General features: G+C 41.3%; 1 protein-coding gene across 1 annotated transcript; it reads right to left on the reverse strand.

The window, feature by feature from the left end:
* Positions 1-1915: 1915 nt before the first annotated feature.
* Positions 1916-16292, reverse strand: GCSAM (germinal center associated signaling and motility; the record flags this gene model as incomplete). Its single annotated transcript, XM_081235335.1, is given in 8 exon segments — positions 1916-2383; positions 2387-2653; positions 3539-3567; positions 9464-9510; positions 10840-10884; positions 13146-13207; positions 15974-16085; positions 16264-16292. Coding segments are annotated over 8 exon segments (639 nt in total). The 3' UTR covers positions 1916-2335.
* Positions 16293-17060: the final 768 nt, after the last annotated feature.

The following is a 17060-nucleotide window of genomic DNA, read 5'->3' on the forward strand; positions in this document are numbered from 1 at the left end:
AACAATTTTCTTTGCTTAAGTATTTATACTTAACATGTTCCCTATAAAACATATTTGGGACAAGTAATTATTTCATGGGGTAAGACTCAAACAACTACAGCTTATCATGTTGTACTAAGAATATTTAAACCAATCAACTTCCACAGTGGTCCAACGTCCAAGTGAAAAATCCCAGTGTAAACCCCAGCAATTTTGTGTTTCTGCCTCGCTGGAAGACTGCCAGGTGGCCCTGCATCACCAGACACATCAGCACATGTTTTTCTATAGACATCATAAAGAGTTTTGTATCCCTTTACTCTTTGATATCGTTTGTTCAGAATCTGTGACAGATGATGTACATACATTGAATATAATCCTCCTGCTTATGGGTGATGGAACTGAGCCCCCAATCTACATGCTGAAGTTCTCAGAGGGAGGAAGAATGGGAACCAGGATCCAAATCATTGATTATCTGACTCCAGTATCCACATTCTTTGCCCTAAGCCATGTTACATCTTGTACTGTATTCCCTGCGATCATGCATGTCTCCTTTTGAACTTGAGTGAATCCCGGCCAAAGGTCAAAGTTAGGATTCCATGTGGAAGAATTTTGCTAAAAATAGGAAGTTAGTGGAGCATAAGATATTAAGATATGATTGGCTCTTAGATCAAGACCATCAACTGGCTGAAGTCTCAGCAAACCTGTGTTGACACATCCAACCTTAAGCCACTGGATTATCCCTGCTGGGCCCCTAGCACACTTTAAATAGCAAAATTATTTAACTTTGGTTCGGTTGGGGAACAAAACAGTAGTTAAACTCATAATGCATCTACTGCTTACCTCAACAAACTTTTTATTATTTTAACACCCCTAAAATTAGGACAATAGCTATGGGTTAAATAAAACAGGAAGTTGAGAACACAGGTGTGCACATAGAAATAGTCTAATTTGCTAATTATTCTTGCTCTCACCCTAATTTGTGGTTTAATATTTCCATACCATTTTATTGGTACTAGCTCTTATGGGTTACAGCAATACCCAAACACACTTTTGTTTAGTTTATCTACAGTTATGATTATTTAAGGAAGGGGTCTGCAAACCTTTTTTCTGAAAAGGGCTCCAAAATAAATATTTTTGGTTTTGCAGGACCTACAGTGTGCATCACAACCTTTCAACTCTCCTGAGGTTGAGAAGCCACATGACAGTACATAGACAAATGAGCAGGCTGTGGGCCAGTGAAATTTTATTTACCAAAAGAGCGAGTCGGCCAGATTTGGCCTGTCGGCCATAGCGTGCTGACCCCTGTTTTAGGGGATAGGCATAATTGTAGAAACACTAAAAGAAAGATAAGGGAAAATAAATAATTAGGGCATAGGGAGAAATGCTCATTAGAGAACAGGGGTGTGTGTGTGTGTGTGTGTGTGTGATTTTTCCAATGTGGACACTATTCATAGTTTATACATGACATATTATTTAACACATACATATACCCTGTAGTAGAGGCCCTTCTATGTAGTAATATTGGAAGAGCACTGACTTGGAAGCTAGGAAATCAGGCTCTAGGTAAAGTTCTGCCACTCACTTGAAATGTTACATTGAGCTAGTTATCCTCTTTGAGCCAGAAAAAATAATGGGATTAAAGGATCTCCAATGGTCTACCTTATCCTTCTCTGATGCTATGATTTTCCTAAGATTTCTAGGGAGAAGTACAGAGTTAAAAAATATGGATTAAAAATATATAAAAAATATATAAAAACTTGGTCTGGAACTTACTAATTCAACCCATGTAACCATCCACACCACCAGAGCCAATGAACCAAAGGACACTCTGCGAAGGACACTGCTTAGAGGTGTGGAGTAAGAGGAATGCCACAGGTGCCCACCCAGAAGGCTATGAGTGAGGAACTGGGTCTACACACACGTGTGGAATGAAGACTCCCCTTTGGGTGCACTTACTATGATGGGTGAAGCTTCCCTGTGACTTCAGAGGACAGTCATGTGGACATTTTATAGGAAGAACCTGAACAGAGGAGCAGGGGACCAGGGAGTTCTTCCCACCACTGAGTAGAATGGCCCATTTCTTAAAGCCACTTAGACCCAAAGATGGTCACTTCCTTCTCAAAGAGTGGGTGTTTGGGATAGTTGGTTGATCTTTGGATGTTGGACACTGAGAAGGATCTAGGAGGCCCTGAGGCTTGCAAACTACATTCTCCAGTGACCCCTATAGAAAGGGCCGTTGTGTGTGTGTTGAGGGGGAGATAAGCTGAAAGGGCTTTGTGCCCCATGCCTGCTTCAACCAGAGCTCCCCATCCCTGGCTTTTATTTGCTGGTATTAAGTGCTGATCCAACCACTTCATTAGAAATGAGAAGACTGAGCCTGAGAAGGGGGCATAAGTGGATGTGGCTATATCAGGGAGTCAGAGAAGATTCTACTGGGCATGAGAAGTTTATATTCATCTTCTGGGGAGGACGGATGCCTAGGGGCGGAAGGCACACGAAGAAGCGAATACTCAGTCCCGTTTCCGCCCAGCGACTCTCTGGGTCTCTCAGCCTTGAGGGAAACGTTCTCATAGTACTCCTCAGCAGCGTTCCCTGATGGCCTTTTCCCGAGGACGCCGTGGTTGATGAGGGTGTAGCACAGATCCTCCGAGGAGCCCTGGTCAACATTCTCCTGCTGGTCAAAGGACAGCCATCATCAAGACCTGGCCATTCCCTTTATTCTTCGTCTCAACAGAGGTTCAGCCTTGGGCAAAGTCTGTCTTCCACGGCCGCTTCCCTTCCATCTCTTGTGTCTGGTTTTCCTAAATGGCTGCCGCAGCCCAACCACTAACCCAAGCTGCGAGAGTTCTCATGCTGCTCAGAGAACTCAGCCTACTCAGGCATGCATTCTCTGCCCCACGTCCCAGAGTGACCCCAGACCACACTATGTAATTCCCAAAGTCTCAGGACCCTGAGGCTACTCGTTCTTATATAAGAGAACAATCTGAAGACACCTTAAAGTGCTTGGGTTATGATATTTAACCACCCATTCTAGAGATATCTGCATTATTAAAAAGAGAATCCATTTAAGAGAAGGTCTCATTCAGTGAAATCTCAGGAGATAAAAAGCAAAACAGCAAGGTACAGGAGAAAGAGCATGGATTTGGGAGTGAGACTTGTTTTTGAATCATGCCCCTGCCATCTTGTTGGCTGTCTGGCTTTGAGGGAACATCACTTTAATGTCTCAGTTTTCTCATCTAAAACGGGTAGGAAAATAATAGTACAAATCTTACAGAGTTGTTGTGACAGTTACATGAGATGATGCATGTGAAGCGCTCAGCCCACTGCATGGCATAAACCAAGTACTCAATAAATATTAGTTCCTTTCAATAAATTGTGCAACAGAGATGGCTGTTGCTTCTGCTGTCAGGTTCTGCATATGTCCCTGGGCTTACAAGCACTGGTGTCTAAAGAATTCAATATTAAGGTCAGAAGGGGTCTTGAAGATCTTCTCCTGCTATCTGAGGTGTCTGCATTTCTACTGTCATCTCAGAAAAAGTCTCAGAAATGTTTGCATTACCTGGATGGGAGCAGAGGATGTTTCTTCATCTGGAGAAAGAAAATACACTTAATGAATTTCAGGTCATGGGGAGATTTCTGGGAGGGGAGGAAGGGAGCACTGAAAGATAAGCAACCAGAGAGCCAAGGAACAGCAGGGGGAGTCTTCCAGGCTATCCTGAGCTTCAACACATCCCTGGGGAGTGACAGGGCCATCTAGACAAGAAACAGCCAGAGCTGTGCTGAGACCCTGAGTGGAGGGAAGCACATTCAGTGAGTCTTTGGATAGGAAGTCACACTTCCCTCCCTTCCTCACTCCTTTCCTTCTCTGTCCTTCCTTACCTAAAATTTGTTGCATGTCTACCCTGTACCAGGACCTAGAGAGACAAAGAAGACTCAGACAGTCCCTGTCCTCAAGGGGCTCACAGGCAAGCATAGGAGGCAGACAAGGACCTAAGAGAGATCCACAATGCAGGGGAAAGCTGTCGTTGCTACTGTAGGTGACAGGGGATGATGGCAGTGTGGAAGCTGGTGCTCAAGGAAAGCTTTACAGAGAAAGAAACTCTTAAACTGAACATTCCCATTTTTGAGACTGCTGGCAGAAACAAACATAAGCAGACCAATTATTCAAAAGCCAGTGTACTTTAAACCAGCTGGCTCTGGCCACTCGGCAAAGAGGCAAACACACTAGCTCAATAAGCAAACATGAGAACCCACAAAGAAGCCTCATGATATCACCCTACATGGGAGGTGGTTGTGCTGATGCAGGCCACCTTGCTGTGTAAAGATTTATATTCCCTCAGTACTGACATTCCAGGTTCTCACATCTCTATAAATTCCACTGGCTATCTAGGACTTCCGTGACTATCAGTGCAAGAAAAGGGTGTATGGGGATCCAAGATGGTGGCGTAGGAAGACCCTACAATCAGCACCTCCCATGGACACACCCAATCTACACCTACATAGAGAGCAATTCTTTCTGAAGAAGAACTGAGGGCTGACTGAACAGCTTTGCACAATAAATGACAGAAGGACCAAATAGAGATGGGTAGGAGAGACGGTATGGACAGGAACCCCATCCTTGATACAGCAACCTGCAGGAGGGAGGGGTATCACTGAGGGGCCCATGCGTACATTCGCCTCCCCCCCGGGGTGGGGCACAGCAATAAGAATAGTGGTTTAAAAAGCACCTAGACTCTATGTGAAGAAATCCATTTACTACCCCTAGAGCATCTGCCAAATGGGCAGGGAACTACTGGAACACTCCTCAGGTTCAAAGGCACTGGAGAGCACCATTTTTTGCATTCCTCCTTCACCTTGATAGCACAGATGGGAACATAGTCCAGGTGCTCCAGCCAGGCTGCCAAGATTGCCCCTGCATGCTCCAGGCCCACAGAAGCTCCAGACGTCCCCCAAAAGCAACAGCAGGGGGGTGTACTCCAGCTCTCCACCCCTGATTCCTACCCCAGCTCCAGCCATCCCACCAAAGCTGCCCAGCACATACAATCTACACAGAGGCTACTCCTGCCATACAGTCTACACAGAGGCTACTCCTGCACAAGGCCATGACTGCAAGACTGGAAGAGGTAGCTGTTTTGACTAATTCATAGAAACAAACACAAGAAATAAAATGAGGAGACAGAGGAATGTTCCAAATGAAAGAACAAAATCACCCCCCAGATACAAACCCTAATGAAATGAAGACAAGTCATTTACCTGATAGAGTTCAAAAAAATGATCATAAAGATGCTGACCAAACTCAGGAGAAGAATGGAGGAACACAGTGAAAACCTCCACAGGGAATTAGAAAATGTAAGAAAGAAAACCAATCGGAGATGAAGAATACTATGACGGGAATGAAAAATACACTAGTGGGAATTAACAACAGATTAGATGATACAGAGGAAAAGATCAGTGATCAGAAGACAGAAGAGTGGAAATCACCCAATCAGAACAGCAAAAGGGGAAAAGAATTTTTTTAAATGAGGATAGTTTAAGGAATCTCTGGGAAAAACATCAAGCAAATTAACATTCACATTATAGGGGTCTCTGAAGGAGAAGAGTGAGAGAAAGAGGCAGAAAATGTATTTAAAGAAATAATGGCTGAAAACTTCCCTAATCTGGGGAAGAAAACAGATATCCAGGTCCAGGAGGCAACAAGATGAACCCAAAGAGATCCACACCAAGACATATCATAATTAAAATGGCAAAAGTTAAAGATAAAGAGAGAAAAGGCAGCAAGAAAAAAACAAGTCACATCAAGGGAGCTCTTATAAGACTATCAGCTGATTTTTTAGCAGAAACTTTGCAGGCCAGAGGGAAGTAGCATGATATATTTGAAGTGCTGAAAGGAAAAACCATAACAACCCAAGAAAACTGTACCCAGCAAGGTTATTATTCAGAATTGAAGGAGAGGTAAAATTTCCCAGGCAAGCAAAAACTAAAGGAGTTTATCACCACTAGACTGGCCTTACAGGAAATGTTTAAGGGTCTTCTTTAAGCAGAAAAGAAAAGATTATAACTAAAAATAAGACACTATATGAAAGAAAATATCTCACTGGTAAAGGCAAATATATATTAAAGCCAGTGGAACAGCCACTTAAGAAGCTAGTATGAAGGTTAAAAGACCAAAGTAGTAAAATCGACTGTAACTACAATAAGAAGTTAAGGGATACACCGAATAAAAATGTGAAATATGATGACAATAACATAAACATAGGTGGGGGGCAGTAAAAATGTAGTGCTTTTAGAATGCATTCAAACTTAAGTAACTATCAGCTTAAAACTAACTGATATATATATATACATACACACACACACACACACAATCACAAAAGACAACTACAAGTAAGCCAACACACACACATAATCACAAGAGACAACTACAAGCAAGCCAACAAACTGGACAATCTAGAAGAGATGGATAATTCCTAGAAACATCCAATCTTCCAAGACTGATTCAGAAAGAAATAGAAAAAATGAACAGACCAATTACTAGAATCAGTAATCAAAAAACTCCCAACAAACAAAAGTTTAGGGTGAGACGGCTTCACAGGTGAATTCTACCAAACATTGAAAGAAGAGTTAATACCTAGTCTTCTCAAACTCTTCCAAAATATTGAATGCTTCCACGCTCATTTTACAAGGCCTGCATTACCTTGATACCAAAACCAGACAGACACCACAGAAAAAAAAAATAGTACGGGCCAATATCCCTGATGAACTTAGATGCAAAAATCTTCAACAAAATATTAACAAACCAAATTCAACTATACGGTGGTCAAGTGGAATTTATTCCAGGGATGCAAGGATAATTCGATATGTACAAATCAATCAATGTGATATGCCACATTAACAGAATGAAGGATAAAAATCATATGATTTTTATCCTGATTTTTATTAATCACCTCAATAGATGCAGACAAAGCATTTGACAAAATTTAACATCTATTTATGATAAAAACTCTCAACAAACTGAATATAGAGGGAATATACCTCAGCATAAAGGCCATATACATCAAGCTCACAGCAACATCATGCTCAACGATGATAAGCTGAAATCTTTTTCTTTAACATCAGAAACAAGACAAGTATGTCCAACACTCACCACTTTTATTCAACATAATATTGGAAGTCTAGCCCCAGCAACCAGACAAAAAAAGAGATAAAGGGCATGCAAATTAGAAGGGAAAAAGTAAAACTATCACTCTTTGCAGATGATATAATACTATATATAGAAAACCCTAAAGATGCCACCAAAAAACTATTAGAACTAATAAATTCAGTAAGGTTGCAGGATACAAAATTAACATACAGAAATCTGTTGCATTTCTATACATTAGTAACAAACTATCAGAAAGAGAAATTAAGAAAACAATCCTATTTACAATTGTATCAAGAAGAATAAAATACCTAGAATAAATCTAACCCAGGAGGTAAAAGACTTGTACTCTGAAAACTATAAGACATAGATGAAAGAAATTGAAGACCATACACAAAAAATGGAAAGATATACTGTGCTCATGGATTGGAAAAACTAATACTGTTTTTCACAGAACTTGAATAAATGATCCTAAAGTTTGTATGAAACCTCAAAAGATGCAGAATAGCTGAGCAGTCTTGAGAAAAGAAAAGCGAAGCTGGAGGTATCATGCTTGGTGATTTCAAACTATATTACACTACTATAGTATGCTATTACTATAGTAGTACTATGGTACAAATACTATACTACTATACTGGATATTATTTAAAAGACAACAAATAACAACTGTTGTCAAGGATGTGGAGAAATGGGAATTTTTTGCACTGTTGGTGGGATTGTAAATTGCTGCAACCTCTATGGAAAACAGTATGGAGTTTCCTCAAAAAATTAAATATACAACTACCATACGATCCAGCAATTCCACTTCTGAGTATTGATCTGAAGAAAATATAAGAACTAATTTGAAAAGATATATGCACCCCAATGTTCATTGCAGCATTATTTACAACAGCCAAGACAGGGAAGCAACCTAAGTGTCCCTCAGTAGATGAATGGATAAAGAAGATGTGGTATATGTATATACAATGAAATATTACTCAGCCATAAATAGAATGAAATCTTGCCATTTGCAGCAACATGGATGAATCTAGAGGGTATTATGCTGAGTGAAATAAGTCAGACAGAGAAAGAAAAATATCGTATGATTTCACTTATATGTAGAATCTAAAAAACAAAACAAATGAACAAACATAACAAAATAGAAACAGACTCATAGATACTGAGGACAAACTGGTGGTTACCAGAGGGGAGGGGGTGGGGGTGTGAGTTAATAGGTGATGGAGATTAAGTGGTACAAACATCCAGTTATAAAATAAATAAGTCATGAGAACATAATATGCAGTATAGGGAATATTGTGAATAGTTCTATAATAATTTTGTATGGTGATGGTATATTATATATATTTGATATATATAGTATATATATCAAATCACTACGTTGTGCACCTGAAACTAGTATAACGTTATACGTCAATAACTTCAATAAAATTTTGAAAAAGAAAAGGGTCTGTGAGTTTCAGCATTAGAGGTCTTATTTCCACCATTAGAGGTCTATTTCTATTTCTGTTTCGCTCTGATGGAGATTGGGGTTTCCTGCACCCACAATTCCCCTGGGTGAAAAGGCTAAGGGCGGGAGGGCTGTATGATTTTTTTACACACCAATAGGGCTCGTTTTTCAGAGTCAGAGTGAATGAACCAGCCTCTCCTCTTTAAACCCAAGAAGGCAAAGGCAAAACTCATTTGTTTTTCTTCTTTAGAAACGTTGTGGCCTGTCCTCAGGCCTCTACTTCCTTTGCTTGCCCCCTTACACGTGACACTCTTCACCACCCTCTCCTTCAAATGCTTTTCTTTCCTTAACTTTACCCCTGTTCAGTCACCAGAGACCGTTGTATCAGCCTCCTAAGTGGTCTTCCAGCATCCGCTCTTGTCACTCCCTCCTACAATATGTTCTCTGCACAACAAACTGGGTGATGTCTTTAATGCAAATGTGGTCATACTTGGCCCTTGTTTAAAGCCTTTCAGTGCCTCCTGTAGCTCTCAAGACAAAAACCCTAACCCTAAACTTGACCCCAAGGCCCTGCCCCTCCTCTGTGCCCACACTGGCCTCATTGCAGTTCCTTACATGTGCCTCACACCTCCACCTTTTGCTTTTATTGTTCCCATTTAACTCCTTCAGCCTGCAGACCTTGGGAAATAACAGAAGGCTATGGAGATCGATAAGCCCCTTCTTGCCTCAGTGAGCTCCCAATTTAGTGGAGAAAAAGAGACACGCAATTGAACAAATTGCAGCAAATGTGTGAGTGTTATACTAGAAATATGCCCAAGGAGCTTTGAGAGCAGAGGGAAGGGGCAGCTTGGAAACCTAAGTCTGTCAAAAGTAAAGATGATGTGAAAACCATGACTTACGTTGCTTTGGGGAGTCTTGTCTCTCTTTAAAAATGTGCATTTTTTTCCTATAAAAGAAAAGGAAAAGAAATCAGTTGTTTTAATATTCAGAAACTCTCAAAGGGAGTTACACTCCACTATGAAAACTTATGCTTAACTCATTTGTTAAAGTTATAAGCCTCTTATAATACCTCCTTCAGCCAGAGACATAAGAGGATAGGAAAAAGAAAAAATTAAAGATAAGACCAAATAGAAATCTACTCCTTTGCGTTTCTCTCTCTCCCTTTTTCTCCTTCCTCCTCCTTTTTCTGAGGCTGGTATGGAATTGATTTATAGATGGAGAACTATGGTTATGTTATACATAATTTATTTATTTATTTATTTATTTTATTGGCGGCATTGGGTCTTCGTTGTGCGCGGGCTTTCTCTAGTTGTGGTGAGTGGGGGCTACTCTTCATTGTGGTGCACGGGCTTCTCACTGCGATGGCTTCTCTTGTTGCGGAGCACGGGCTCTAGAGCGCAGGCTCAGTAGTTGTGGTGCACGGTCTTCGTTGCTCTGCGGCATGTGGGATCTTCCCGGACCAGGGCTTGAACCTGTGTCCCCTGCATTGGCAGGTGGATTCTTAACCACTGGGCCACCAGGGAAGTCCCCTCAACATAACTTCTTGGAGAGTTTCTTCTGACAAAATTTCAATTTCTTTTATATCAAGGAGCCATTGTTATATCCAATCCCAACCTCAGTCCCAATCTATGATATCCAAACAAACAAGCAAGCAAGCAAGCAAGCAAACATCGCCCGTATGAGCACACAGGTGACTGCACTGTACTGATGACCCTCGGAAAAACACAGTCGAAATATAATGGCAGCCAGTTATCATCACAGGAGACAAGGACAACATCTGCTCTAAGGAGAATGACCATATGTCCTGGTTTACACAGACAGCTTAGTTAATGTTGTTATCAATCATTTAGTGACACGTAACTATTTTTAGCCTCCTTTTCACTCGCAGAAGTTTCCCAGTTTGGACAATGAATTATACGGTCATCCTGGCTATACGTTCTCTGTGCAAGGGACGGAAATGCATGCTTCTGTCCCAGGTAGACGCTGGGATTTGCAGTGTGATTAAGGGGCCTTTCTCTACATTGATAGCCAGTTTCATCCTTGCTTCTGAGGCTTTTCCGTTTGAAGAGTGTGTAACCACCCATGAGACTATTGTTCCTGTTTCTCACCAAACTCGAAGCATCACTTCCCTGACTGACTCTCAGATGATGGTGCCTGGGCTAGTACCCAGCTTCCACTGTGGCCACAGTGGGCAATTCACAGGTAACTTACAGCAAATACCACATTGAAACTACACTTATAGGGAAATAAACCCTGAAAACAGTTCTCCACTCACCATGGAAGGCAGAAACACCCATCAGCGATGTGGCAGTCCCAGCATCTAAAGTACCCAAGAGATGACACAAATCACAAGTTTAGTTTCCGCAGCTTTGTTAGGGTGACTCTCTTCCCTTTGTCATTTCTGTGAAAACCCTTTTTTTTCCTCCCCCAAGAGAATATTCATTCTAGGCGACTTGGACACATCTGTCATACTAGAATGGCTTCGTCCTTCCAAAAGACATTAACTGGACCTTTGGAAATATGACATTATCAACTCCTAATCAGAGAAGGAACTTTCTGTTGTGTTCCCAGCAAAGAAAAAAGGCTTGCTTATCTCCAATTCCAGCGACTTATATGGCCTCTTGTGATGAAGGACACACAGAGTTATCTCCAGGAAATCAAAGTAAAAGTGTGTGGACATTTGAGAAATTTCTTCTAGGCACCGATTAGGCAATATTTACATAGGATCCCCCTGCACTCTGAATTTCTCCTATTTACACTCTATTATAATTTTCTGCTCACTTGTCTATATCCTACACTAGAAGGTAAGTTTCACAAGGTTGGGGACCATATTTGTCTGTTCATCATGGTATAGATTACCAGCATATGCCACAGTGTCTGGCACATAGTAAATATATTTTCAATAAGTATTTGATAGATGAAGGAGTGGCTAAGAACAGAGCAACTCTAACTGGCTCAGATCATCAGATCTGCCTTATTGACCTCAAGGTATAGCTATATAAACAGGACTTGTTATCTCTTTAATGGCAGAAAGGCTCAGGGTCTCTCTGTGGTCAGACACTGAGGCTAAGTCTGGGCATCTTTCTAAACTGAGGCATAGTTAACTACCTACACAGTTGACTGGGAAATGCCTTTATAAAGTACTGCATGTACCAGTAACACTATGTAAAAATGTTTGGAAAACACCATCCAAAAATATCTCCCCCAGTGAGCTTTTTCAGGGTGTTCTCTTGGAAAGGGCAGTGGAAGAGAGGCTGCTGCACTTGAGCTTGGCTGTGGACACCAGCGTGCTGAGTCTTCTGACAGCTTCTCGGGTCTGTGTACCATTAGAGCCTTTGGGGATGAGAGGTATGGCTGTAGTTCTTCCTCCTCTTCAGGCTTCGTTCAGGGTTCTTTAGCCCATTTGCTTATATCTCCTATTTCTGCCATTAAAGAAACACCAGAAGGAAACCACTAAATCACGCTCTTGCTAAGAAATCAGGTTCGCTGAGGAGATATGGGAGTGAGATGAAAGGAGATGATTAATTTTGCATTACTGGATCAATATCTCTGGACTCCCTGAGCCACAGTTTCTTTATATATAAAATGAGGATACTTATACCACTTACTTCATGGAGTTGTAAGGGTCACATAAAGTTAAGTATGCACAAAAGCTATTTTCAAACTGACTATTTCCCCCAGTCAACTTTTCTGCAATATATTCTTGCATTTCAGTTTGGAGTTTTGGTCTGGGGTAGGTTCAGGCTACATGCCAGCAATTCCGGGTTCCTGTCTCTGACACAAAGCTTCCCTGGCTCCAGTCTGCCCAGTCTCTCCCTTCTTCTAATGCCCATAGCCCTTCCAGTCTGTTTCATCCTTTGGACTGTATACTTTAACCTAGGTCCAATGATACACACCAAATATTTGATCCTTAATTTGCACCGAAGTAAAGCACCCTGTTGGGGGGATGTCTGTGTAGGCTTTGGCTGTGTAGCTGCCTTTTAACTGATACTCTTTCAAAAGCTTCTCCTGAAACCATGGAGAAAGTGTAGATAACTCTTCATGCCACAGAACAACGGGCTTTGCCACACTTTGGGATTCTTGGATTCAGGGACACTCGTTCCATATTTTAGCGATTCCCTGACACTCAAAAGGCCTGGTCAGAAAGGATTGATGAGGAAGACTTTGTTTAAGAGCATCAGGGTAATCACAAGTGTCTCTCTGCACAGCCCTTTCAACAACTGTAGCCCTGTGGAGGATGTGGTCACCTCAGAAATAGAAACTCAGAGCTTAAAGTGAAATGGCCAGGATGGAGCTGGAGCAGAAAGGTTCATGAAATCGACAGACAAAGAGACAACAGGAAATAAGGGTCTTCTTTCCAGCTGCTGGGAGTTACGCTAGATTCCTAGCAAAATGGCACATCTTCTGTCCGAGGTTTCAGAGTGTTTTTGTCTTTTGTCTTGTCTTCACGTTTACTATCATTACAACTGCTGCTGTGTCTAAGCAGGGTCCTCTCTTGGGGCGTATGTGAAGTCCAGGGCCTGACAGACTTCATTCCTCACAGGCAAAGCCTGGGAGAAGTTTTGTTGGACTTGCTCTCACCTGGCTGTTCTCTGTTTGGGGCTTTGATTTCTCAGATTCCAGGGTGTCTCTTGAGAGATCTGCTACCACCCAAAACTCAACATATCAAGAATGAGCGAAGTCTTTCCTTTCCAGGCTTCCCACCTTGCTTGATACTTTTTCCAACTTTCTTCATTTCTGCTATTTGTGTGTAACTCCAGCATTGCCTCGGCTTCCTCTTGTTACCCACCCATCTGTTAATACGCCCTTCTAAAGCATATACCTCAACCTGCCCTTGATTTGACCTCCCCTCCATTGCCGTAGAACAGCCCTCGCAACGTTCTCCAACAACTGCTGTACATCACCAGGCCCCAATCATTTGTTCCCAAATGTCCAGACAGCCTCATGACTACTGCAAGAATATCAGTGTACAGAGAGGCTTATCCGCTCTATGCAGTTTCAGGGACTGTACACAGGAGCCGAGAAGGGCACTGGCCTTGTCTCATGTAAATTGCAATTTTCACAGAAAGCATCAAGGCAGAGAACATGGGATAAAAGGGAAGGAAAGAATTAAATAAAGAAAATAAATTGGCTCATTGTTTGGGTTGGGTTTCTGTATAACCATCTTTTTATTTGTGGGGAGTTTAGGGTATAGAGAAAAAGAAACTAAAAATTAAACACAATTTACTATGTGCTTACTATATATATATATATATATATATATATACACACACACATATATATATGCACACACACTATAAATGCTACTTAATATTATATATATATATATTACTTACTATACATACTACTTCCTAAACGTAAATAACATATACATTTTCTATGTTATATTTCACTTAATCCCAGAATAAATCCATGAGGTAGATATTATGATTCTATGTCTTCCCCAGGAAGAAACTGAGGTTAAAAAATTTGGGCTTGGGCTTCCCTGGTGGCGCAGTGGTTGAGAGTCCGCCTGTCGATGCAGGGGACACGGGTTCGTGCCCCGGACTTGGAATATCCCACATGCCGCAGAGCAGCTGGGCCCGTGAGCCATGGCCGCTGAGCCTTCGCGCCTGGAGCCTGTGCTCCGCAACGGGAGAGGCCACAACAGTTAGAGGCCCGCGTACCGCAAAAAAAAAAAATTATGCAATTTGTCTGAGGACAAGTGGGAATACGTGGGAGAAGCTGAGTTTGCTTCTGGCAGATTCATCCTCTGAAACTCTGAGCTCCTCTCATGAAGGGAATCGGTGCCATTCTGCCTGATGGTGGGAATTTCCCTGCTTTTTGTAACAAATTTGATCTGGAGAGACATGGTGGAGTGTGCCGACTGGATGATAACCAGGTGATAAAGGTGAAGTTGAAAATCAGATCCAAGTAAATATGTGACTTTTGAGTATATTAAGGAAGACATTTTAAGTCAGCATAGAAATGAAGATGCTGCGCCAACTGAGTAACTATGTAGAAAAATATGTATTTCTATCTGACACCATATAATGAATGCATGATGCTAAATGTAAAGCAATAAAACTATGAAAATTATACTGTGGATTTGTCTTATTTTGGGATGGGGAAATAATTTTAAGCATAAATTGGTAGAAACCAAAAAGCTTTCTAGATTTAATTCAATTATGTTTAAATATATAAGAAAAACATAAAAATTCTGTATGGTACAAGACACTCAGATTGGACAAAAATATTTTTGGTAATGTTTATGAGAAAGGGCTAATTTCTTCAAAGTAAAAATAGCTTTTACCATCAATAAAACTAAGTAGACTGAAATCCAAAACAAAAGCGGTCAAAAGGCATATTAGCTCTTCACAGATGAAAAAATACACGTCTCTGATATAGACAGTAAAATAAAGATAATGCTTCTAATGTTATAAGTAGTTATAACTGTGACTTCCCAGTTTATTTTCTTGTTTATACTTTATTTATTCTCCAATTTCTTTTACAACTAACATGTATTAATGTCACAATCCTTCACTGCCTCACCAAAGTTCTAAAATACAAAATTACAAATGTAACATCAATCATAACTTTCTCAGTCACATCATATCTGTATTTTGTTTTATTTTTCTTTTCAAGACAGTATTTATTTAGGTTTCCAATCATTCATTTGGTATTTATTGAGTGCCTACTATATGCCAGAAACAATGTTAGGAAACAGAAATTCAAAGATGAATAAGAAACAGTCTCTACTTTTGAGGACCTCACATCTAGACATAAAAATACGGACTTATAATCTGATAGAAGAATGCTAGAGTTTCAGACTGAGGGCTGTGAGGATCTGAGGAGGAGAAGTCCCAGACAACACTGACCTTCAGGGAGGGCGGGAGATATTCCTCGGGTTCACCAAGCCTCCTTTTGCATGTGGCTTTTTGGAGTCTATGTTCTAGCTCTCAATGGCATGAACTGAGCTCTGGGACACCAAACGCAATCCTGTAAAGACCACCCCCAACTCCCCAGCTAGCTCATTTTCTCCAAACCACCTCACTTTGTACCATAGGGATTCCCTTGTTTTGGGTGGTACTAATTTTTACAATGGCTGCTTTGACATTAATGAAGATGATGGTCCAAAAAAAGAATATCTTCTAATTACTGAACCCTACTCTGTATCAGGTACTATGCTAACATCACACACACTAGAACCCTCCAGCATAGGTATTGTGTTATTATTTCCAGTTTTCATGAGGAAACTGAGGCCCAGAAATGTTAAGCCAAGTTCTCTACCAATTTCAATGACCTCTGCTTACCTGTTGCAGGGAATGTGCACCAGGTAAGGTCTTATGCTATCAGGAAGGTTGCTGTTTATTTCGAACTTTAATAGTGACTAAAAGGGTGGTGGTGTCTTTAACCTCAGAAGAGCATACCTTCCGGGCCTCCAGAAAGTTGTTCCGTTTCTTAGGGGGTAGTCTATTGCACAGAACTTCCTTGATAAAGTCTTGCCTTTCAGCTCTCCTCCACCAGTTGCTCACTGTGATTCTGGGGAGAAGGCCAACCGATAAGGAATTGAACGTGCTCTCTGGCACATAGTAGGCACTTCATTCTTGCCAGTCCCTTACCCAATTGCTTTCTCCCCAAGAGTAGGCCTCTTTTTCTCTTTCTGGCTGCATTGCCCAGACCCATCTCCTCTGCTCCCCATTAGGGAGTCTGGGCTCACCTGTTTTCCCTCAGCAGAGAGTTCCCCATCCTCTCAGTCCTCTTGGTGCCTTCCCCTCGGCTTAGCCCTGTGTTCTGACCAGGGCTGCTCCTGACTTAGAGACAGGGCTGCGTTGCTCAGTCACCAGGGCAGAGAGAGCTGAGAGGAGAGTATCCCTTTGCAGAGGAGAGGAGGAGCCCGGGGGGAGGAGATTCAGAAGTGCACACATGCACAACTTCCTAAAATGTCGGAGGCTGAACCAACTGGGTTATTGCCCTTAACCAGAAGTCGTTAGTCAACGAGAGTTTTGAACAAATGGGGAAGCCCCATCTGCAATTGTAAACAGGCCATGGGGGTTTTTCACCTCAGATGCCTGAACTTATTAAAGCACTTTGTAGTCCTGGAAACATCAGACGGGGGGAACTTTGTTTTAAAACAAAAAAGCTTAAAAATCAAGCCATAAACCAGTAGAAAATATTAGCAAAACATACATCTGGTAAAAAGATTTTTATCCAAAGTGTGTAAAGAACTCTCAAAACTTACTGAGAATAGAACAAACATCAAATAACAAAATAGGCAAAATATTTGAACAGATATTTCATCAAATAAAATACACAGATGGCAAACAAATTCATGAAAAGATGCTCAACACCATAGTCATTAGGGGTGTAATAATGTAAATCAAAACTACAATGCAATACTTTTGCACATCTATTAGAATGGATAACATTGAAAACAAAACCAAAAACTGATAATACCAAGTGCTGGCAAAGGAAGTGGAGCATCTAGAAGTCTCACATACTGCTGATGGGAATGCA

The sequence above is a fragment of the Mesoplodon bidens genome (assembly GCF_964165515.1).
Source record: "Mesoplodon bidens genome assembly, chromosome: 5".
NCBI lineage: Eukaryota > Metazoa > Chordata > Mammalia > Artiodactyla > Ziphiidae > Mesoplodon > Mesoplodon bidens.